A 22810-nucleotide genomic window follows, 5' to 3' on the forward strand; every position below is an offset into this window, starting at 1 on the left:
ATTGTATCCGTGAAGAATGTTGAAATGGCAAGTGTTGTGTTATCTATAGTTTTACAGCAATAAAAAATTAATTAATTGATTTAAAAAACAATGAGCTTCTGCAGGTGACAACAGGAATCGGTCTCTATGCAGAACTGTGCTGATCAACGCTCTCTCCACACCCAGGGCATCTGTGAGCAGCCAGGATGCTTGCGCTGTAAACGTTCCCTGCTCCAGGGAGCCCGCTCAGCCCCTGACCATGTGGTTTCCTAGGTTCCTGCATTGCCTGGCAGCCTCCCCCCTCTTTACTTGGGCAGATGGGCATTAGAGGAATGGGCCCAGCAAGGACAGAGGCGGCGGTCAGGAGCTCTGAAGACTTATGGCCCTCATCCAAGCTTTCCCCCTCTTTCTACCACCAAAGTCAGGCTGTATTTCATTTTTTTACCCATGACCCCCACACTTTGCAAAGTTATTATAAGACAATGATGCTTTTTTAATTATTATTCATTGTTAACACGAAAAGCTCTGCCAATCAGATGGTCAGCATGAGACAGGCCCATGAGTTAGTGACTCAGGAGTTCAATATAATTCCATCTGAAACAGGGAGACATGCTGTCAAGTTCCTTAAGGGACATAGCTTGGGAAGGAGCCCTAGTGGTGCAATAGTTAAGTGCTCAGCTACTAACCAAAAGGTTGGCAATTTGAACCCAGCCAGCAGCTCCGTGGGAGAAAGACCTGGCAATCTGCTTCCTAAAAGATTAAAATCAAGAATATTCTACAGAGCAGTTCTACTCTGCACATGTGTGGTTACCATGAGTCAGAATAGATTCAAAAGCAATTTTTTTTTTTTTTAATATATAGCTTGGGTGACATCCATTATTCCCTTGGATTTTTTCAAGTATTAAAAAATGTATTAAAAAAAGAAAAATAGTCTTTTTTTTGATGTTAAAGACCTTAAACCAAAAAACCAAACCCATTGTCATTGAGTCGATTCCGACTCATAGCGACCCTAAAGGACAGAGTGGAAGATTGGGAAAATCTGCCCTGGCCTATTCTAACCTCTCAACCTTTCTCTCTCTCTCTGCCTGTGACCCCATCAATTCTCCAGTAGTCGTTCTGGCCTCCAACTCTCAAGATGCTAATTTGAACTTACCACAAAATTATAATATTCCTTACATGGTCTACCTACAGTCCAGCCCCGAGCCCTGTGTGGGGTCTCTCATTCACCCTGAGTGGGTGCTCACGGCAGCTCACTGCCCCTTACCGTAAGTACCGCTTTGCTCTGGGACCTGGGTGGGTCCTGCTGAAGCAGGAAAGAGAAGGGCAAGGAAACCCTGGGCAAGGAAATACATCCCTTGCAAATCTCATTGTTTCTGTTGTGTGTGAGAAAGTGTTGTGTGATTGATACTGTCTCAGTGTCCCAGAGCTGCTGTAACAAAGTACCACAAACTGGGTGCCTTTAAATAACAGAAATGCATTCTCTCACAGTTCTGGAGTCTAGAAGTTCTCCACCAGGGTATCAGCCTGGCCATGCTCTTTCTGTCCCCTCCAGAGGAAGAGCCTTCTTTGCCTCTCCCGGCTCCTGGTAGCCCCAGTTGTTTGTTGACTGCAGCATAACTATAGTTTCTGTCCCTGTCATAACATGGCCACCTTCCCTCTGCTTCTGCCTCTCTGTGTCACTTCTCTCTTATAAGGACACCACTCAGATGGAATTAGGACCCACCTTACTCCAGAAGGACCTCATGTTAACTGATACCATCTTCAAAGACCCTATTTCCAAACAAGGTGACATCCACAGGTGCTGGAGTTTAGGACTTCAACCTCACTTTTTTGAGGGGTGGTACAGTTTAACACCATGTAAGGTTTTTTTTTTTTTTTTTTTTAAATACACTATGCCTCTAATACAACAATCCTATAAATTATAGTTATTATTACTTTACAGACAGGGGCTGATCACTTGGCTTCTAAGGTCTGATAGACACACTTAGGATGACTGGAGGGGTTGACCCTCACATTTTCCATAGTTCTGACATCATATGACCCTGTTCTGTCCCATGACCCTGGCTTCTTCCTCCCAAAGCAATAAAATCAGACTGGGAGTCTACCAACCCAGCATCCCGACTAAGAAAGAGCAGAGACGGGACCACTCAGTGATCATGCGCCACCCTGACTTCCAAGCACACACTCTGAACCACGACCTGATGCTGATCAAGCTGTCCAAGGCTGCCACTATGAACAGCTACGTGGGGACCATAGCAATAGCCTTGGAGCCCATGTCCTTCAATGATTCCTGCTTCATCCCCACCTGGACCTGGAACAACTACAAAAACTGTAAGTGCTAACTCTGTGGGCTTAGTCCAGAGGGGCTAGAATTGGGGAACATGCAGAGGGACATTCTTGAAGGAAATAGCTGCTAGAGGTGATGTTCTTGACCCTAGAGCAGTTAACTGCCAAGGCTGGAACAAAGAAATACAATCCAAAGAAATGGAAATAGTGCAGCTATGTGACTCAAAACCATTGCCCTCAAGATTCTGACTCCCAGCAAACCTGCAGGACAGAGTAGAACTGCCCCATAGGGTTTCCTAGGCTGTAAATCTTTACAGAAGCAGACGGCTACAACTTTCTCCCAAGAAGTAGCTGGTAGGTTAGAACCATCAACCTTTCAGTTATCAGCTAAGCACTTAACCACTGCACCACCAGGGCTCCTCAGTCGTGTGACACCAAAAGAAAAGGAGCAGGCAGTGGTTGCTATATCTTGAGAACATCTAAGACCAGAGTGTGGAGCTGCATTGACTGTTCTCAGGGATTGCTGTAGGTGGGAAGTAGGGCTGGTCCAAGAGTGCACGTGGCAAAGGGGATGGCAGCTCATTTGTTTTCTCCCCCACAGTCAGTGACCCTGAAGTCCTCGCATGGATCCACCAGCACTCTCTGCCCTTCATTGAGTGCCAGGAGGCTCTCCTCCAGAAAAGCACAGGGAACTTCATGTGTGTGGGACAGCCTCTGAAGGTCTCCTCAAAAGTCAAGGTACTCTCCTTCCGGAACACAAGACCACAACACAAGGAGGAGGGGGCTCACAGAAAACCAAGTGACACTTGCCTTAGTTATTTACTGCTGTTGTAACAGAAATACCACAAGGGGGTGGCTTTAACAAACAGACATTTCCTCACAGTTTAGGAGGCTAGAAGTCTGAATTCAGGGCACTGGCTCTAGCGGGAGCTTTCCCTCTGTCAGCTCTGGGGGATGGTCCTTGTCTCTTTTCAGCTTCTATTTCTTCACTCCTTGGTGATCTTCATGTGGCCTGGCATCTATCTTCCCCCATCTCTGCTTGCTTCTCATGTCTAATCTGCTCCTTTTATATCCCAAAGGTGATTGGCATAAGACACAGCCTATACTGATAATGGTCTCATTAACAACCCTATTCCCAAATGGAATTACATCCACAGGTATAAGGGTTAGATTTACAACAAATATTTTTGATGACACAATTTAATCCGTAACAACACTCATCCAAAGAGTGAGCAGCTGGTGATTTATCCCCCCTTTCAGAGTGGGAGATCTGGCAGGACACCTGTCCTTCCTCTCCTGCTCATACTCAGCTCGGGTCAATTCCTCCCTCCTGCTCACACTCAGATTGGGTCAAGTCCTCCCTCCTGCTCACACTCAGGTCAGGTTCACTTGAATCAGCAGAGATGTGAAGAGAGGTTGTCACCTCTCAAGAAGAAAGAGTATGTCCCTTAGCTGTCTCTGCTACTGTACTGAGCCACTTCTTGGGATCCACTCATGTTCCATGACTACAGATCTCCCTGACCTCTGGTCTCCTCTCTCCAACAGGAAGTTTCAGCTGCTCTGGCCGTCTGCAGTGGGAGGCTGCATGGGATCCTGTCCTGGGCCAAGGGCAGTGTCACCCTAGGAAGTGAAGCATTCTTCACGGAAGTTCATCCTTATGCAAGGTGGATCATGAATATCATCAGTACCCACTGAGGTCCTTTGTCCCTCCATTCCCTGGGTGCAGCATCCTCATGATTCTTTACGGGGCCCACCACCTCTTCATCTTTCTTGTTCTTGAACAGAATACAAATAGGAAGTCCTCAATAAAAAAATCCACTGAGAGTGCTTGCCCTGACTCCCACTCTCTTTATCACGGAAACCATGAGAACGATGAGGGATCTAACAATATCCCCACTTCATTCAAAAATCACTGCGCCGCCAACTCTTTTGTAGACACTGCATATGCTGGGGACACATGAATGAGTAAGACGTGGCCTTTGCCATTGGTTAACCAGTTACGGTACCTTGTGATGATTGCTATAATGGATATGAGCACTAAGTGATATGAGAACATTGGGAGAACTGTGCTGGCTGGGAGAGTCAGGGACAGGGCCAGAAAGACAGACAAGTGAGGGTAGTGTAAAGTGGTGGGAGAGAGCTTGCACTCGGGAGGAGGAAGAGACGGGGTTTGTGACGTTCCTCAATAAGATGGTCCCTACGTAGTTAAACACTGAGCCAAGGAAATGGTCCCTATAGGGGTTCCTAACTTGGTAAGGTCCCTAACTTGGTAATTAAACTTTAAGCCAAGGAAATAGTCTCTATAGGGGTCCCTGACTTGGCTGTTAAATGTTAACACAGAGAGATAAGAGACAAGAAGGGTACAAAACCCTAAGAAAACGACTATTGGGGCTCTCAGACTCTCTCTCTGAGCAGTCTGCTTGATGCTGTCTTGTCAAGTGTACTTTCACTATTATCCCTCTGCTAACTAATAAAACCCCTTGCTTGCTTGACACTCTTTGTCTCAGTGTTTGAATTCTTTCCTACACCAAAAACAAGAACCGAGGCTATTCTCCAGTAACAGTAGGACATTGTAAACCCGAGGATGTAGCTTATGAGGAGGCACAGGAACATACAAAAAGGTGGCATGGTCTGGGAAACGTAGCACCACAGGTAAAAAATGAACTCTGCAGAGGAAGACAGAATGTGGTTAAAGATGATTCTATACAGGTAGGCAAGGGTTAGCTCCTGAAGGGTCTGCTCTGCTAGATAAAGAAATTTAGCTGTTATCTTGAGAGCATTGGGGGAGGGGGTCACTAACGCCTCTATGACATAGTCAGATTTCTATCATCAGGTTTCTGAATTAAGAGATAATACTGAAGAGATAGAAAAGGAGTCCCTTACTGGTGCAAAAGGCTAACACACTTCGCTGCTATCTGAAAGGTTGAAGGTTTGAGGCTACCTAAAGGTGCCTCGGAAGAAAGTCCTGGTGATATGCTTCCAAAAAGCCAGCCATTGAAAATCCTGTGGGGCACAGTTCTATTCTACCACACGTGGGGTGGCGGTGAGTCAGAACCAACGCAGCGACAACTGGTTGGCTTGGGCTATGGAAGTAGGATCTTCGAGATTGTGATGTATCAACTGTGAGAAGAGAAAGAAACTGGAGGAGTCTCAGGTAACTCCCAGGTCTCTGATTTAGGCACCGGGATGTGATGGTTTTCAACAACTACACGAGGAGGACCAAGGCTTCCTTGTAAGGATGGGAGTCTGGTCGGGAAGGAGGTGACACTGGGCAGGTTGTGTTTGGGGTCCTTGGGGGCTTTGAGGTGGTCATTTTTAACGGGCAGCTAGAGACAAAGACCTGGAGCTGAGACAATGACTGGGCAGTACCAGATGACTGAGAGCCCCGGTGGATACTTTCCTTCCCCCACTAAAGCAAACCGTAGAGCTGGGCTAAGTCTGAGGCCCACGATTTGTTCTGACACATAAAAATCGTCTCTGCTCTCATATTAGTTAAGTGCTAGGCTACTAACTGACAAGTTGGCAGTTTAAGTCCACCCAGAGGCATCTTGGAAGAAAAGTCTGTTGATCTGCTTTCAAAAGATGACAGTTAATGACACCCTATGGAGCAGTTCTACTGTGACACACACAGGGTCACCGTGAGTCAAAATCGACTTGAGGAAAATGGGTTTGGGATTTTCTCTCGTTTTCCTGTAGTCTTTGGCCCCATCCAAACTGCAAGCCCTTCTGTTTGTCTGTCTTCTCCAGCAGCCTCGTTCCGCTTTCTCCCCTTGCTTCTGTCTTTTATTTACCTGCCCTGTCCTCCCGGTCCTGCCAACTCAATCCCCTCTAAGCCCTGCTCACTGATTGACTCCTGTACACACCCACCTACACTCTCTCCCTCCTCAGGGAGACCTCTCTCCAGGACCCTACTTCACCTGAGCCTCAGCTCCTTCTGGGGATCAGTGCATCTCCTGCACTCTGTCAGGGGCAGGCCTCCCTTCTGCTTTCCAAACAGCCTGGGCATGAGGGCTGTCGTGGTCATCTAGTGCTGCTATAACTGAAATACCACAAGTGGATGACTTTAACAAAGAGAAATTTATTCTTTCACAGTCCAGTAGGCTAGAAGCCAGAATTCAGGGCACTGGCTCCAGGGGAAGGCTTTCTTTCTGTGTTGGCCCTGGAAGAAGGTCCTTGTCATCAGTCTTCCCTTGGCCTGGGAGCATCTCAGTGCAGGAACCTCAGGAAAGAACGTACTCTGCTTCCAGTGCTGATTTCTTGGTGGTATGAGGTCTCCCCTCTCTGCTAGCTTCCCTTTCCTTTCATCTCTTTAGAAGTAAAAGGTGGTGCAGGCCACATCCCAGGGAAGCTCTCTTTACATTGGATCAGGGATATGACCTGGTAAGGGTGTTACAATCCCACCTTAATCCTCTTTAACATAAAATCACAATCACAAAATGGAGGACAACCACAGAATACTAGGAATCATGACCTAACCAAGCTGTTACACGCGTTTTGGGGGGGTACATAATGCAATCCATGACAAGGGCAGACAGAGGTGTGAGGCTGCGGGGCAGCACTGTCTACTCCTCAGTGCCACTCTCAGATTAGGATCCTGCCACTGTCAAGGGAAAACCCTCATCTGACAAGCTGGCTGCCACCCGAAACCCGGGATCTCTGATCCCAAACCTCTTTTTCCTTTCATCACATATGTCTTGAAAGCTAAAACCCTGAACCAACCCTACAACTCATCATGCCTAATTCCTCCCATACTCACCTGTATGTGAAGCTGGAGAAAGATCACATATTGCTGACACTACAATTCATTATTGGTCTCAGTTAAGCCATCAGCCCAGCAGGGCATGTCATTCCTGGCCTACACTGCCCCCTCGTGTACAGTCTTACCCAGCAGTCAGTATGTGGCTTTGCCTTCCCTTTCACAGAGAAAATAGAGATGGACAGGCTCCAAATCAGTCATTTTCTTCTGCCTCTTCCACCTTCAAATGATTCTCTTTTTCACCTGCCTTCTTTCCTGTCCTCCGGGCTCAGAGGAGGCTCTCCCTCCTGCTCATGGCTAATCCCTGCCACGTGCACATAATCTCACCTAACACCAGGATCTTGTGTGAACAACTCATCCTTCCATCTCCTATATGTTAAGCATCTCCTTCTCTGTTTCCGAGCCCTGGTGGCACAGTGGTTAAAAGCTTGGCTACTAACCAAAGGTTGGCAGTTTGAATCCACCACCTGCTCCTTGGAAACCCTATGGGGCAGCTCTACTCTGTCCTATAGGGCCAGAATCAACTTGTCGGCAATGGATTTAATGGGCTCTCTGTTCCACTTTTCGCTCAGCCTACATACATTCTCAAGTAACACATCTGTTATAGATTGAGTTGTGTCCCCCAAAAAGATAGGTCGAAACCCTAACCCTGGTACCTGTGAATGTGACCTTTTTTTGGAAATTGTTTGTTTGTTTTCAGAAGTAATCGGTTAAGTTAATGCAGCCATGCCAGAGTAGGGTGAGTCCTGATCCCTTCTAAGTGTCTTATAAAAGTGAAAACCGTTATGGAGACACACAGAGGGGGAGATACCATGTGATGACAGAGGCAGATACATCTTTAAGCAGCAAAGGAATGCCTAGGATTGCTGCAGCTACCAGAAACTAGGAGAGAGGCCCACATAAGGGACCGACATGGCAGAGGCCCTAATTTGGACATTCAGTGTCCAGAATGATGAGAAAATAAATTTCTGCTCTTTAAAGTCTCCTACTTTGTGGTATTTTGTTACCACAGCCCTAGGCGGCTAAGACAATGTCTTTGTCAATGCTCTGCCTCCCCTTGAACCTTTTTTTTTCTCTCTCTCTTCTTTCTGTGATAAATATCCCCCCCTCCCCTAAGATCCAGGTCAAGTATAACTTCAAGGCACCCCTTTCTTACACACCATGCAGGCTGAAGAGATGTCCTTAACTCTGGCTCTAAGGCACAGCTGGATTTTTAGCTCTGAATACACTGTATTGTAACTGCCTGTTTATGTACCTTTGCTTCCCACTAGCCTGTAAGCTCCTTAAAGGTGGGAATGGGGTCATTAAAATGAGGTTTTTGTTTTTTTTTTTATCCCAACACTAAGCACAGACCCAAGTGGAAGTTAGACACATAACATATACTACTGATTTGGTTGGTTGGCTGGCTGGCTGCTTGTTTGGTTGGGTTGGTTGGTTGATTGATTGGTTGGATTGGTTGGTTGACTGGTTGGTTGGCTGGTCGGTTGGTTGAATGAGAGGACTTCATGTCAGGCAGAGGGAGAGAGGTCAGCTCAAAGGACTGGGTGATGTGTCCAGTGGAGGTAAGTGTCAATGTCACACAAATGGGGACTAGCATCACACAGATGGGAGGGGTCAGCACCCCACATGCGGTCCAGCGGGGGATCTGCCTTCAGGTTTGACAAAGGGGAGGCCAGAGAGGAGACGTCTGTGTAGGCACTATGAGCATCCACTTTTCCCAGGTTAGGTACTTTCTTCCATGAAGAAGGAGGGTAAAACTCTGAATTCCAGAACCATTCTTTCCAGGTCAGACCAAGTCATCTGACCTCTGCTCTGGCCCCTGGGACACCTGGTACCATCCGTTCTCACCTAATGGATATATCTTCTGGAACGGTGTCCTTCCACTGACAGGATTCAGAGGATATTTCCTGTCTTCCCCAGGACCAATTCTTGCTCTGTCTTATTTACCCTGTTCTCGCCCTCTTGCTTCCGGAGACCTGAGTTTATCTTATCTATCCCTTGAAAGGCTTTGAACACCATGATGAAGTTGACCTTCCTCTGGGCCCTATTGAGCCTGCCAGGTGAGCACCAGTGCATTCCTCTTTCTACTTGACAAGGAGAAATCCTGGGGAAAGTGAGAAAGATGGGTAAAAATGGGGCAAAGTTCCACACTTCAGGTGCAAGGCTGACTTTCCACCCCTCATTGTTGCCATCCCATCAGGTTCCCTTCTGTGACCTGGGCCTGGGTCCATCTAGAGCATGATGCATGCTGGACAGGAGCATAAGCAGTGGGGGCATGATTTCAAAGGCATGGCTTCCCAGGCGTGATTTCAGGGTCTCAGGCAGAAACCCTGGCGTCATCTGCAAACCCTCTCTTTCTCTTGCATCCCACATTCAACCTATTTGAAAAATCTTGTTGACACTATCCTCTAAACATGTCCCCAACCAACCACTCCATTACTGTTGAGTCAATTCTGACTCACAGCAACTCTTCAGGATAGAGTAGAACTGCCCTATAGAGTTTCCAAGGCTGTAATCTTTAAGGAAGCAGATTGCCCCATCTTTCTCCCGGGGAGTGGGTGGTGGGTTGGAACCTCCGACTTTTCAGTTAGCAGCTGAGTGCTTAACCACTGTGCCAACAGAACTCCTTTCCCATTGCTTACTAGGCTCTAAGCCACCACCTCTTGCCTGAATTATCAGATTATTTTCCTAACAGGCCTCTCTGCTTCTGTACTCTACACCCTACAGTTCTCTGTAAGGAAATTCTCATCATTCCTTTATACAAGATCCTGAGTGGTCCCCTGTTTCAATCAGTGGAGAACTCCAAGACACAGACACACACATGCATGCACCTGAGCACACACTCACATGCACATAAACTCTTGAATACACACACACACACACACATCTGGTACTGCCTTTCTCTCTTTTCCTGCCCTAAATTTTTTTCCATCACACTTATCACCTTATAACATGTGTATAATTTACTTATGTACCATGTTTTATTATTATTGAATGCTTGTACTCATTAGAATGTACCAGAGCAGGAGACCTTCTCTGCTTTGTTCATTGTTACATTCCAAACACCTAGAACAGAGCCTGGCATATATTGTTGTTGTTGTTGTTAGGTGCCATTGAGTCGATTCTGACTCATAGCGACTCTATGCACAACAGAACAAAACACTGCCCGGTCCTGCGCCATCCTTACAATCATTGTTATGCTTGAGCTCATTGTTGCAGCCACTGTGTCAATCCACCTCAATGAGGGTCTTCCTCTTTTCTGCTGACCCTGTACTCTGCCAAGCATGATGTCCTTCTCCAGGGACTGATCCCTCCTGACAACATGTCCAAAGTATGTGAGACGCAGTCTTGCCATCCTTGCCTCTAAGGAGCATTCTGGCTGTACTTCTTCTAAGATAGATTTGTTCGTTCTTTTGGCAGTCCGTGGTATATTCAACATTCTTCGCCCATGCCACAATTCAAAGGCCCAAACTCTTCTTTGGCCTTCCTTATTCATTGTCCAGCTTTCACATGCATATCATGCGATTGAAAATAACATGGCTTGGGTCAGGCGCACCTTAGTCTCCAAGGTGACATCTTTGCTCTTCAACACTTTGAAGAGGTCCTTTGCAGCAGATTTACCCAATATATTAGGTGATCAACATTGATTTATTTGTGGAATGATTGTTTTTCCTCTCTCAGAGTCTCTTATTTGGTCTCTTCTTTTAATGGTATCTATATGATTTTGCCTCCCATTGTTGTTATTATGGTCATAGTGTCATATATTTTAGATGTATCACTTTTTGTTTCAGTGGCCAGAAAGCCCGGAGGTCATCTGGCCAGCCCTAGTGTCCAAAAACACACATGCCATTCTTGAATGGTCTGTTTCTGTCCCACTGTCTCTTCCTGAAGTCTTAAAGTCCATAGCAGGTAATTTAGTGGACTCAGTTAAGTATAAACATGATCCTTACCCTCTAAAAGTTTTACAAGAAAGACTATACAAAAATAAAATAGAAATGACAATATAATGCAGACTGTGTCTAGGAGCCAATGGATTGTTTTGGATAGTGATGGTACCAGTAGAGAGGGCAGGAGAGAAATCATTGCTGTGTTGCTGTGGTCAGAGATGGTACACAGGGTACAGTACTGGGCTGGCCCTTGAAGGATGAGGAGATTTTCTCTGGAGGTCAGAGAGGAAAGGGAGTGTGGTAAAGACACTCATAAAAGATATCATGATGAAACATGTTCTCATTTTCTTTTGTTAGTTCTTTTTTCAAGCACCTAAGAGATGATTCTTACATTTTCTAGTTATTTTTATCTGAGTAAAAAGTAATACACAGCCAAATAATGTAATTGCTGTAAGTTGTACACCTATAAAAAGTTGTACACCTATGAATTGGCAAAAGTTGCGTGGTAGATGTATTTATAACAACTACAAAAAAAAAAAAGTAGCTGTTGAGGCTACTTTTATAAGCATATGTACAACCAAAAACCTCATGGGATTTGGTCCCTTGATTTGGAGGTTGAGGGTCATGGGTTCATGGGATATCCCAGTTAATTGGCCTAATAACATGTTTAGTGCTTCTATTCTACCTCCTAGTTCGCTGCATACTTCTGGGGGTCTTAAAAGCTTCGTAGTGGCCCTCTGAGGCACAGTTGGTCTCTATTCACCTGGAGCAATCAAGGACGAAGGAGAGTCAGGAACAGGAGGGGGATATGGAATGTGTGGCTAACTGCTTCTATGAACAACTGCCACCTTTACTATGAGACCAGAAGAATTGGATGGTGCTGGGTTACCATTACAGAACATTTTGACCAAGGATTCTATAGAGGAATCCTGATCAAAAGGGTGAAAATGTAGACCATAATTACAAATTATCATGGACTCCAGATTTTCTGGAGCCATGGACGCTGGATGAATCCCTAAAACTATTGCCCTGAGATAATCTTCAAACCTTAAACCAAAATATCCCCCGAAGTATTCTTAAAACCAACAATAGTTTAGCTTAACCAGTAAAGAATGTCTGCCTTGAGCATTATTCTCTTTTAAGAACTACCTATATGGGATCAAACTGACAACAGCAACTCAAAGGATTAGATAGGAAGCTTAGGGGGCAGTAAGTTTATGTTAATAGGGGAGGAAAAACTCAGAGAAGGAGGGTGAGAATGGTTGCACAACTCGAAGAATGTACTTAGTGTCACTGAATTGTATATGTAGAAACTGTTGAACTGGTGTATGCTTTGCTGTGTATATTCTCAACAATAAAATAAATAATTTTTTAAAGAATAAAAATAAATGAAAAAATAATAATACACACTCGCTGTAGAAAATTTAAGAAAAAAATTAAAGAAAAGGAAAATCATTGAAGCCTTGAGTTGGATGGCCGAAGGTCTACTAGTTACTGTCATCTTAGTTCCTGTGTTTCTCAGTTTCAGTTTCTTTATGTATAAAATGAAGGTAAGACCCATGTTGCCTACCTCTCAATGGTATTGGGAGAAATGAATAAGATTTGCCAAAGCATTCCAATGAGCTGATGTAATGTAGTGCTCCCTGAATTGTGGAAGATATTTAAGAAACCTGGGATTTAAATTTGAGAAAATATTTATTGATAATTAAAAAAGAAAATACCTTTTACCCTTTGAAACAGATGGGTGTCTATCATGTTTCTTCATATTTTAGTGCAAATTAAGCCAGTATATTATTTAGCTTGTAGATAAAGTGCTGGAAAGAAGGGTAGAGGGAAGCTGGAGCCTTAAGATAAAAAAACACTGAGCTTTTTCAAAGCATTTAGTTTTCCCTTCGGTTTCTCCAGTGATTCCCGATAAATCTTATATTGTACTGTGTCTGCCTCTTTTCCCAGTTACTTTGGCCTTCAATCCAGATTATGAAGATGACCTCATCCCTCCTCCCTACTTGGTCTACCTGAAATCAAATTACCTGCCCTGCACTGGAGCCCTAGTTCACCCGCTCTGGGTCATCACATCAGCTCACTGCAACCTACCGTAAGTGACAGGCCTCCACAGCCACTCTACACTTGGGGTTCTCAGGTGGGAACAAACCCTTGCCTGGGATCACCTCCCAGTAGAATGGGGTTAGGGAGGCCTTTTGGGTAGGGTCAGTGATAGAGATACAAGTCCATGGGGTGGAGTTGAGAAAGGCCCATAAGGAGGGGTAAGACATCTCTGTCAAGTCCTCTCATGAACATCCATGTTGTTCCAGGAAGCTAACAGTGGTCTTGGGGGCCACAAACCCAGGAGACCTGAGTGAAAACCATCTGCAAGTGGTAGGCTATGAGAAGATGATCCACCACCCATACTTCACAGTCACTTCCATTGAGTATGACCTCATGTTAATCAAGCTGAAAAGGAAGAGCCACCTCAATGAGTATGTGCAGCTGGTCAACCTTCCCCACCAGGATGTCCCTGAAAACACCATGTGCACTGTCTCCACCTGGGCCTACGACTTGTGTGATATCTGTGAGTGCCTTCAAGACAAAATCTTCTTTTTCTCTCAGAAGTAGACGTGCTTCTATGCCTTCTCCTCTTGGCTTGTGCACCTCTCCTCTAACCTCTGTATTCATCCTCCTCACCTCCTGTCCCTTTCCCTGACCCTTGCTGAGAGAGTCCTCCAGGCTTTCCCTACTACCTCCACCACCTTTGCTTCCATACACGGTAGACGTGAAGTTAGCAGAAAGAGGACTTCTGGATTCCATCCCTAATTCATTGTGTTACAGCAGGTCCCTTCACATTTGGAGCTAACCCTAAAATTGGGCTCAACACTAAATCAGATATGTCCAAACTGAGTTAGGCAACAAGGCAACACAAGGTCTTAAAATACCATTAAATAAATATTAGTGAATTAATCATAAGACAAAAACACATATAATAATGCGCTAAGTCCTCAGATTTTCCTTATGCAAGGTTGTATAGAGTTAATTAGTTGAAAGTTTAAGAAAAGTATTTCTGAAAGAGGCACTTTTAATTGATACGTTCTAAGCATTCACTCATTTCTTCAGACATCTGACCAGAGACTGTCATTTGTTTGTTTTTAATCAGTGGAAGTCTTCTACACATAATTTGAAGCTACTGATCTAGATGTTCTTCTACCTAAGATTTCTTCCAGCTGTTGTGTTTCAGATTCCATGAAAAAAAAAAAAACCTTGAACAAATTAAGACAGCTTTCTGTTTTCTTTCTGAGTTTTGTACTTCTGCCTGATAACCCATCCCAAAATTTTCATGCAAACTCTAATCAAATGTTTGTAGCTATTAATCGAGATAGTGGTAAGTACTGGGGAAGAGGGATGGGTTAGCTATAAGCAAATTTGAACAATGACATAGTCCTCTATGAAGAATTATTAGTATGGCTTTCTTCAGGAGTAAGTTCATTTGAGTATATTTAATCTACATCACGTAGTAGATTCCACCATATGGAAAAGGAGCTAATTTTAAACAAGTCTCTCAGGCCACATTCATCCATCCACATTTAGTTTCTGCTTATGGAAGCCAAAAAACTGTACCTGGTCCTCAGACTGCCAAGGTTACACAGACCCGTTTTAGTGCTCTTTAGGAAATGCTCTCAGGTCTTGGGGCACATTTTCTTGACTATGTCAAGAAGTAGAAATTCCTCATCCTTTGAGGGTCAATTTGATTTTTAGAAACACCCAAATGTCCCTCCAGTAAACAGGGTGTTGGATTAATCTGGATGATGCCCTTTGGGGGAGGGGAAGATATGATTATAAAAAATAAAGCTTACTTTGATCTGGCTGATGGATAGTTACGTAAGCATTTTCTGAGGCGATGTCTGCGAAGTTGTTGAGTCGTGAAACGATTGCTGGACTGGAGAACAAAACAAAGGTTCTCAAAGGCTTTATTTTCACAAACTAATAAACACACGTTGTTTTCAACTGAGAAAAACCAACACAGACTGCCAATGTTATTTTCAAATAAAGACATTTAAACTAAACACACCTCCGTTTGGAAAAACAAAATTTCTAAATGAAGTCCTCCCTCCCAGAGAAGAGTCCCGGGCAAGCACAGCTACCCCAGGTATATATCAGACTCTGTTCTTGTTCTTCTCATTTCGCTGCAGATTTGGAAAACATTCTTACACACCTGCACAGCCCACACTGTTTGTGAACCTTTAATTTAAAGGCTCACACGGGGTCGCTCTGAGTCAAAAACCGACCCAAAGGCACTTAACTACAACAAAAACAATTTAAAGGAAAGAACATGAATTGAGAATCAGGAAATTCAGTTTTAACTCTTAGTTTTGCCACTTACCAGCTGTATGGTTTTCAGCAAATTACTTTGAGGGTTCTTTTGGTTTAGTTTTTGTTTTGTTTTGTTTTGTGAGGAAATATTTGTTTTTGTTTTTTGACCTGACAAATGAGAAACTAGGCTAAAAAAAAAAAAACCACCATTACCCTCAGGTTGATTCCCACTCATATCTGCCCTGTAGGACAGAGTAGGGCTGTCCCGTAGAGTTTCCAAGGCTGTAATCTGCTGGAGCAGACTGCCCCATCTTTCTCCTGAGGAGCAGCTGATGGGTTTGAACTGTCAACCTTTTGGTTAGCAGCTGAGCTCTTTAACTACTGTGCCACCAGGGCTCCAAAAATAGGCTAGAGACAGGGCTTGGAGCTGTTCCGTTCTGGTTTGAACCCCTGCTGAGAATTTGCCTTTACACCCCAGATATCCTGAATCAGAATCTACAGTTTAACAAGATCCCCAGGCAATGCTGAAGTATAATAAATTTTGAGAACCACTGCTCTTCTAGTGGTTCTTAGAATTGGTCCCTAACCAGCAGAATTAACATCACCTGGGAACTTGGTGGAAATGTTGGCAGCATAGTGGTTAAGTGCTCCGGCTGCTAACCAAAGACTTTGCCAGTTCAAATCCACCAGGTGCTTCTCGGAAATTCTATGGGGCAGTTCTATTCTAACCCATACGGTCACTATGAGTGGAAATCGACTCAATGGCAATGGGTTTGGTTTTGGTTTGGGGGGGAACTTATTAAAAATGCAAATTCTCAGCAAGAGCTCGAACTGGAACAAACCGGTTCATAGCCCTAGCTAACCAAACCAAAAACCAAACCCACTGCCGTCGAGTCGGGTCTGACTCATAGCGACCTTACAGGACAGAGTGGAACTGCCCCACAGAGTTTCCAAGGAGTGCCTGGTGGATTTGAACTGCTGACCTTTTGGCCAGCAGCCCTAGCTCTTAACCACTACACCACCAGGGTTTCCTAGCCTTGGCTTGTTATTGATGATGTTGTTAGGTGCCATCGAGTCAGTTCTGACTCATAGTGACCCTATGCACAACAGAATGAAACACTGCCTGGTCCTGAGCCATCCTTCCAATCATTGTTATGCTTGAGCTCATTGTTGCAGCCACTGTGTCAATTCACCTGCTTGAGGGTCTTCCTCTTTTCCGCTGACTCTGTACTCTGCCAAGCATGATGTCCTTCTCCAGAGACGGATCCCTCCTGACAACATTTCCAAAATATGTAAGACGCAATCTTGCCATCCTTGCCTCTAAGGAACACTCTGACCACACTTATTCCAAGACAGATTTGTTCGTTCTTTTGGCAGTCCATGGTATATTCAATATTCTTCGCCAACACCACAATTCAAAGATGTCAACTCTTCTTCGGTCTTCCTTATTCATTGTCCAGCTTTTGCATGCATATGATGCCACTGAAAATACCATGGCTTGGGTCAGGCACACCTAAGTCTTCAGAGTGACATCTTTGCTCTTCAACACTTTAAAGAAGTCCTTTGCAGCAGCTTTACCCAATGCAATGCATGTTCTGATTTCTTGACTGCTGCTTCCATGGCTGTTGATTGTGGATCCAAGGAAAATGAAATCCTTGACAACTTCAATCTTTTTCCGTTTATCATGATGTTGCTCATTGGTCCAGTTGTGAGGATTTTTCTTTTCTTTATGTTGAGGTGTAATCCATACTGAAGGCTGTGGTCTTTGATCTTCATTAGTAAGTGCTTCAAGTCCTCTTCACTTTCAGCAAGCAAGGTTGTGTCATCTGTATAACACAGGTTGTTAATGAGTCTTCCTCCAATCTTGATGTCCTGTTCTTCTTCATATAGTCCAGCTTCTCATATTATTTGTTCAGCATACAGATTAGATAGGTATGGTGAAAGAATACAACCCTGACACACACCGTTCCTGACTTTAAACCAATCAGTATCCCCTTGTTCTGTCTGAACAACTGCCTCTTGATCTATGTAAAGGTTCCTCATGAGCACAATTAAGTGTTCTGGAATTCTCATTTTTCCCAATTTTTTCCATAGTTTGTTATGATCCACACAGTCAAATGCCTTTGCATTGTCAATAAAACACAGGTAAACATCCTCCTGGTATTCTCTGCTTTCTGCCAGTATCCATCTGACATCAGCAATGATATCTCTGGTTCCACGTCCTCTTCTGAAACTGGCCTGAATTTCTGGCAGTTCCCTGTCAATATACTGCTGCAGCCATTTTTGAATGATCTTCAGCAAAATTTTGCTTGCGCGTGATATTAATTATATTGTTCTATAATTTCCACATTCGGTTGGATCATCTTTCTTGGGAATAGGCATAAATATGGATCTCTTCCAGTCAGTTGGCCAGGAAGCTGTCTTCCATATTTCTTGGCTTAGACTAGTGAGCACCTCCAGCACTGCATCTGTTTGTTGAAATATCTCAACTGACATTCCATCAATTTCTGGAGCCTTGTTTTTCTCCAATGCCTTCAGAGCAGCTTGGACTTCTTCCTTCAGTACCATCAGTTCCTGATCATATGGCATCTCTTGAAATGGTTGAATATCAACTAATTCTTTTTGGTATAATGACTCTGTGTATTCCTTCCATCTTCTTTTGATGCTTCCTGCGTCATTTAATATTTTCCCCATGGAATTCTTCACTGTTGCAACTCGAGGCTTGAATTTTTTCTTCGGTTCTTTCAGCTTGAGAAACACTGAGCATATTCTTCCCTTTTGGTTTTCCACCTCCAGCTCTTTGCACATGTCATTATAATACTTTACTTTGTCTTCTCGAGAGGCCCTTTGAAATCTTCTGTTCAGTTCTTTTACTTCATCAATTCTTCCTTTTGCTTTAGCTGCTCGACGCTCAAGAGCAAGTTTCAGAGTCTCCTCTGATATCCATCTTGGTCTTTTCTTTCTTTCCTGTCTTTTCAGTAATCTTCTGCTTTCTTCATGGATGATGTCCTTGATGTCATTCCACAACTCGTTTGGTCTTCGGTCACTAGTATTCAATGCATCAAATCTATTCTTCAGATGGTCTCTAAGTTCAGGTGGGATATGCTCAAGGTCATATGTTGGCTCTCGTAGACTTGCTCTGATTTTCTTCAGTTTCAGCTTGAACTTGCATATGGGCAATTGATGGCCTGTTCCACAGTCAGCCCCTGGCCTTGTTCTGACTGATGATATTGAGCTTTTCCATTGTCTCTTTCCACAGATGTAGCCAATTTGATTTCTGTGTGTTCCATCTGGCGAGGTCCATGTGTATAGTCGCTGTTTATGTTGGTGAAAGAAGGTATTTGCAATGAAGAAGTCTTTGGTCTTGTAAAATTCTATCATCCGATCTCCAGCATTGTTTCTCTCACCAAGGCCGTATTTTCCAACTACGATCCTTCTTCTTTGTTTCCAACTTTCACATTCCAGCCACTAGTAATTATCAATGCATCTTGATTGCATGTTCGATCAATGTCACGTGTCTGTCAGTTTGTCATACTGTGGGGGCTTGCGTGTTAGTGTGATGCTGGAAGCTATGCCACCAGTATTCAGATACCAGCAGGGTCACCCATGTAGGACAGGTTTCAACCGAGCTTCCAGACTAAGACAGACTAGGAAGACGGACCCGCAGTCTACTTCTGAAAAGCATTAGCCAGTGAAAACCTTATGAATAGCAGCCCTGGCTAGAGACCTCTAAATTCCTTCAAACTAAAAATCTCATCTCAAAGTGCACTCTTTGAATATTTAAATTTCCAAAACTTTTTAAGGTAATTTGTTTCATTTCATTGCAGAGATGTCTCCCTTTTACATATAACTTTCATTTTAAGGAGATAGTATAACAAGAAATTGTTAATCTGATGATGTCCTTAGCTGCTGATTTCTCAAGTGTTTGATCTCTTTTCTGCCCAGAGAAAGAAAAATATACTGAAAAGGAAAAATGAAGGTTTGGTGTCTAGCTATTAGGAGAACTCAGGGACTATTGGTTTGACATTTCTTTTTCCTGTAGCCAAAGACCCTAACTCAATGCAGAGGGTGAACATCACCGTGATCCCCAAGGCGCAGTGCCAGGATGCCTATAGAACCCACCGCATTCGAGAAAGCATGCTGTGCCTGGGCATCGTGCCTGGAAGGAGGCTGCCCTGCAAGGTGGTATGCTCTCAGTGACCCAATTTTCCCATTTTATCTCCTGTGTCTTTTGCCTGAAAGGTAACCTGGTGTCTTTTTTCCCTGCAGGAAGTAACGGCTGCCCCAGCAGTCTGCAATGGGACACTCCATGGAATCCTGGCTTTTGCGGATGGGTGTGTGCTGAGAGCAGATGTTGCCATCTACACCAGAATCTTTAGCTACATGTCCTGGATCCAAAATATCATCCAAAACCACTGAGCCCCCATGGGAGTAGTTCCAGGCCATGTGACACAGCCCGGCCAGAATTAAATCTGAATGGGCTCTTTAGGGGGTGCCTCATAACCCTGTTTGGCTTCTGCTGACTTGGGTGGGTGACTGAGTCCTGACTTGTATGTACCTCTGCTAGGACTCCCCTGGCAACCGTTCTTCCCTTTAGATGAAGATGGCAAGCCCAATGCTCCTTAGAGGGTCAAAGTTTATGCAGTGGGGATTGTGTTTTCTCTGGCAAATTGATCACTAAAATCGATTTATTGAAAAAAAAAAAAAAAAAAAGCCCAACTCCATAACCATTTTGAGAGCCAAAACCCTTGCACCGAGCTAGACAACTATCGGCAAGTTACACATGCCGATTGGCAAAAGGAAGACTGGCAAGAAGTGGCAGAAATGAAAACAGAGGTGAGGGGAGGTTTCTTCAGGCTGGAGTCTGAGGGAGGTATTGCCCTAGTTTCTCCTCATCCATGTGATTCCCAACACCAGCTGGAGATTCTGGCCATTCATTTCATGGGATTCTGGGTAGGGGCTTGTGCTGCAGACCTGGGACAGGTCTTCCTAATTCAAATCTTTGCTTGAGATTCAAATATCCAGTACAACCAAGGGAGGTTTGTAGATGGAACAATCACCTGTTCCCCATAAGCTTCAAATGCCAGTCAACATCAGACACCAGTCTCAAATCACCTGTGTTTGACCCATAATGCTGCCTTTCCCTGCTGCGTGAGCTTGGGCCTCAGTTTCTTCATCTGTGAGATGGAGGCACTGGTAGAAACTGTCTTACAGAAGTAAATGGATTTACACATGAGAACCCCTTAGAACAGAGCTTGGCGCAGACTGAGGGCTCAGTAAGAGTTGACTTCGTCGCTACGATGGTAAATTTCATGAAACTAATAGTAGCTTTTTGTCTTTCTTTAGTCTCCTATCACTTTGTAATCAACTGAGATTAAAAGCACAAGTTCTCATAACACTTTAACACTGATAAGGGGCCTCATTTTTCAGAAAGTTTGAACACCAGTGATCTGGAAAATGAGATTTAAACACTCCATATCTGCCATCTCTCCAATCTCAACGTGTTACAGAGGGTTTAGCACCACAAAGTCCTGTTTCCCGACCTGGGCTGCACTGAGGCTGTGTTCCCAGTGTGGTGTCTGCCACGTCACAGACACTGGATACCTGACGACAGGGTGTGTGTGTGTGGCTTTGCCAGTGTCTCCCAGAAAGTCATCCCTCTCCACTTCTGGACCAAGTCCCACCTCCTGGAGAGGCCCCATGTAAGGCACAGCAGTGGCCTGGCTTCCTGGGGAGCTGCACCTCCCCGGTTCACCTTCACATCAGTGAACTCCCTCCCCTCAGACAAGTCACTGCAGACAGGGAGAGGAGTGACTTTCTGGGAGATGCTGGCAAAGTCACATGCCCTGAAAACCAGACAACTACGCATTAGCATAGATGCGTCCTGCCCTGGAGAGTGCCGTGAATTCTATCAGAGTCCGGTTGTGGGGAGGGTCACTCTGGGAGCTGGACTGTGGGAGAACAGGCTGAGACAGGGAAGAGCACTCTAACTGGGTGAAAGCTCCAGGGCACTCTCCAGGGCAGGACGCATCTATGCTAATGCGTAGTTGTCTGGTTTTCAGGGCATGTGACTTTGCCAGCATCTCCCAGAAAGTCACTCCTCTCCCTGTCTGCAGTGACTTGTCTGAAGGGAGGGGGTACAATGATGTGAAGGTGAACCTGGGAGGTGGAAGCAGGGGGCCCAGGAGAAGATTCTGAGGCTGCTGTCCTGGCTCCCAGCTTGTCCATGTGGCCCTTGCCTCCTCCCAGAGGGCGGCCTGCAGAAAAAGGGACCCTGGCCTATCTCGGGTTACAGGCCGCCATCCTGTCTCCGCCTGCCCTCCCTCGCCATAATCCGCAGTGAGATTGGGATCAGAGTGTCTGCTGTTGTCCCCTCCTGCCCCTCAAGGTCAGGTGTCCCTGTCCCCAGGCTCTTCCTCCCCCTCCTCTCTGAGTTGGCTCCCCTTCCTGGGCTCAGATAAGCCTCTCCCTTCCGGAAGTGGCTTAGCTCCCTCCCTTCTCAGCCGCCCCACTATACCCCATTAATATGATTCCATTACTACTCGAGTGCTCCCAGTAGCAGCAAACAGCCTTTGGTGGATCCAGTAGGTGATGAGAAGAATCTGAGCTACACTCGCATCCCACTGAGGTGTAAACAAGCCCTCTGCTCCCACCTACTCCTGGTCTACCTCTGTGTGCAGATGGGCACTGCTATTCCTGGGGGTTCTCAGGGGCACATGTCCTGGCTTATTTCTCAGACCTCTTCACTGTCCAAGGCATATGGGGTCAGATGAGGTGACATCTATCCAGAGCAGCTGTGCAAAGAGGGACCACCGGGGGGGGGGTGTCAGGTTAGAGCAAGACCTTGATCCCTTCCCTGAGGAGCAGTCAGCAAATGACACCAACTCCTCTCAGGACAAGCGCTGCAGAGACCCATGTGTTGGTCTGGGTACCTCGTAGGGGCCTGTGGCCAAAGGAGGAAAAGGCTGTGCTGGCCTGGTCCAGGCCCCTGAGTCCTTCCTGTGGCTCTGCCCCTGACTCTGGGGGACCTGGTCCAGACCCTTGAGTCCTTGCTGGGACTCTGCCCCTGACCCCTGGATGGCTTGGCCCTATTCATGTCACCCTTTAGTGTTTCTATTACCCCTTCTAAAAATTAAGTTGATTGGAAATTTTGGATAATCAAGTGGATGTAAAGTTCCCTTCTACCCTGATGTGCGAATACTCTTTCTGTGGTTGTAAAGATTTCCACAATGCCACATGCTTGCCAGTAGGGGAACTGGGTCAGCCTCCTGTGGAGGGTCACTAATGTGTGACTTCTCTGAAAGGCAGCTCAGGGGAGGACCCTGGGAAGGCACAAAGTGTTCCAAAGGTGAATTCATGCCTTTTGCCACTCCTTCGCCTCCCTGCCTTCCCCAGGGATGTTCAGACACTCAAAGCAGCCCCAGGTATGGCCATGAGAAAGCTGATTATGCATCCGGCACCTCTGAGTGTCCTTCCAGGGATTAGTAGCAAGGACTCCTCTGGGAGATGGAAATCATGGCATTCCCCAACCCCTCCCACCAACTTCACTCCTTCCTGCCCTGTCTTGGGTGGCTGTGAGGCTGGGTTTACCTGTGGGACC

General features: G+C 45.2%; 2 protein-coding genes across 2 annotated transcripts; both read left to right on the forward strand.

Annotated features, from left to right (window-relative positions):
* Nucleotides 1–628: 628 nt before the first annotated feature.
* On the forward strand, nt 629–4103 carry LOC100660426 (serine protease 58-like). Its single transcript, XM_010599760.3, has 4 exons — nt 629–1244; nt 2060–2310; nt 2867–3003; nt 3811–4103. Exons 1-4 carry the CDS (start codon nt 922–924, stop codon nt 3958–3960), a joined length of 861 nt encoding a protein of 286 aa, XP_010598062.3. The 5' UTR covers nt 629–921; the 3' UTR covers nt 3961–4103.
* A 4938-nt stretch (nt 4104–9041) lies between these two features.
* On the forward strand, nt 9042–19665 carry PRSS58 (serine protease 58). The gene is made up of 5 exons (XM_064290368.1): nt 9042–9081; nt 12862–13003; nt 13221–13477; nt 19253–19392; nt 19480–19665. The coding sequence occupies exons 1-5, from the start codon at nt 9042–9044 to the stop codon at nt 19627–19629; spliced, it is 729 nt and encodes a 242-aa protein (XP_064146438.1). The 3' UTR covers nt 19630–19665.
* Nucleotides 19666–22810: the final 3145 nt, after the last annotated feature.

Source organism: Loxodonta africana, chromosome 8 (assembly GCF_030014295.1).
Source record: "Loxodonta africana isolate mLoxAfr1 chromosome 8, mLoxAfr1.hap2, whole genome shotgun sequence".
NCBI lineage: Eukaryota > Metazoa > Chordata > Mammalia > Proboscidea > Elephantidae > Loxodonta > Loxodonta africana.

Excerpts from the sequence above, each read along its gene's own strand:
- LOC100660426 (XM_010599760.3), top strand. The coding sequence starts at position 922 with ATGTTAAAGACCTTAAACCAAAAAACCAAACCCATTGTCATTGAGTCG. Across the intron at positions 2,311-2,866 it reads CTGGAACAACTACAAAAACT|TCAGTGACCCTGAAGTCCTC; the intron begins GTAAGTGCTAAC and ends TCTCCCCCACAG. Across the intron at positions 3,004-3,810 it reads AGGTCTCCTCAAAAGTCAAG|GAAGTTTCAGCTGCTCTGGC; the intron begins GTACTCTCCTTC and ends TCTCTCCAACAG.
- PRSS58 (XM_064290368.1), top strand. The coding sequence starts at position 9,042 with ATGAAGTTGACCTTCCTCTGGGCCCTATTGAGCCTGCCAG. Across the intron at positions 13,004-13,220 it reads TCAGCTCACTGCAACCTACC|GAAGCTAACAGTGGTCTTGG; the intron begins GTAAGTGACAGG and ends ATGTTGTTCCAG. Across the intron at positions 19,393-19,479 it reads GAAGGAGGCTGCCCTGCAAG|GAAGTAACGGCTGCCCCAGC; the intron begins GTGGTATGCTCT and ends TTTTCCCTGCAG.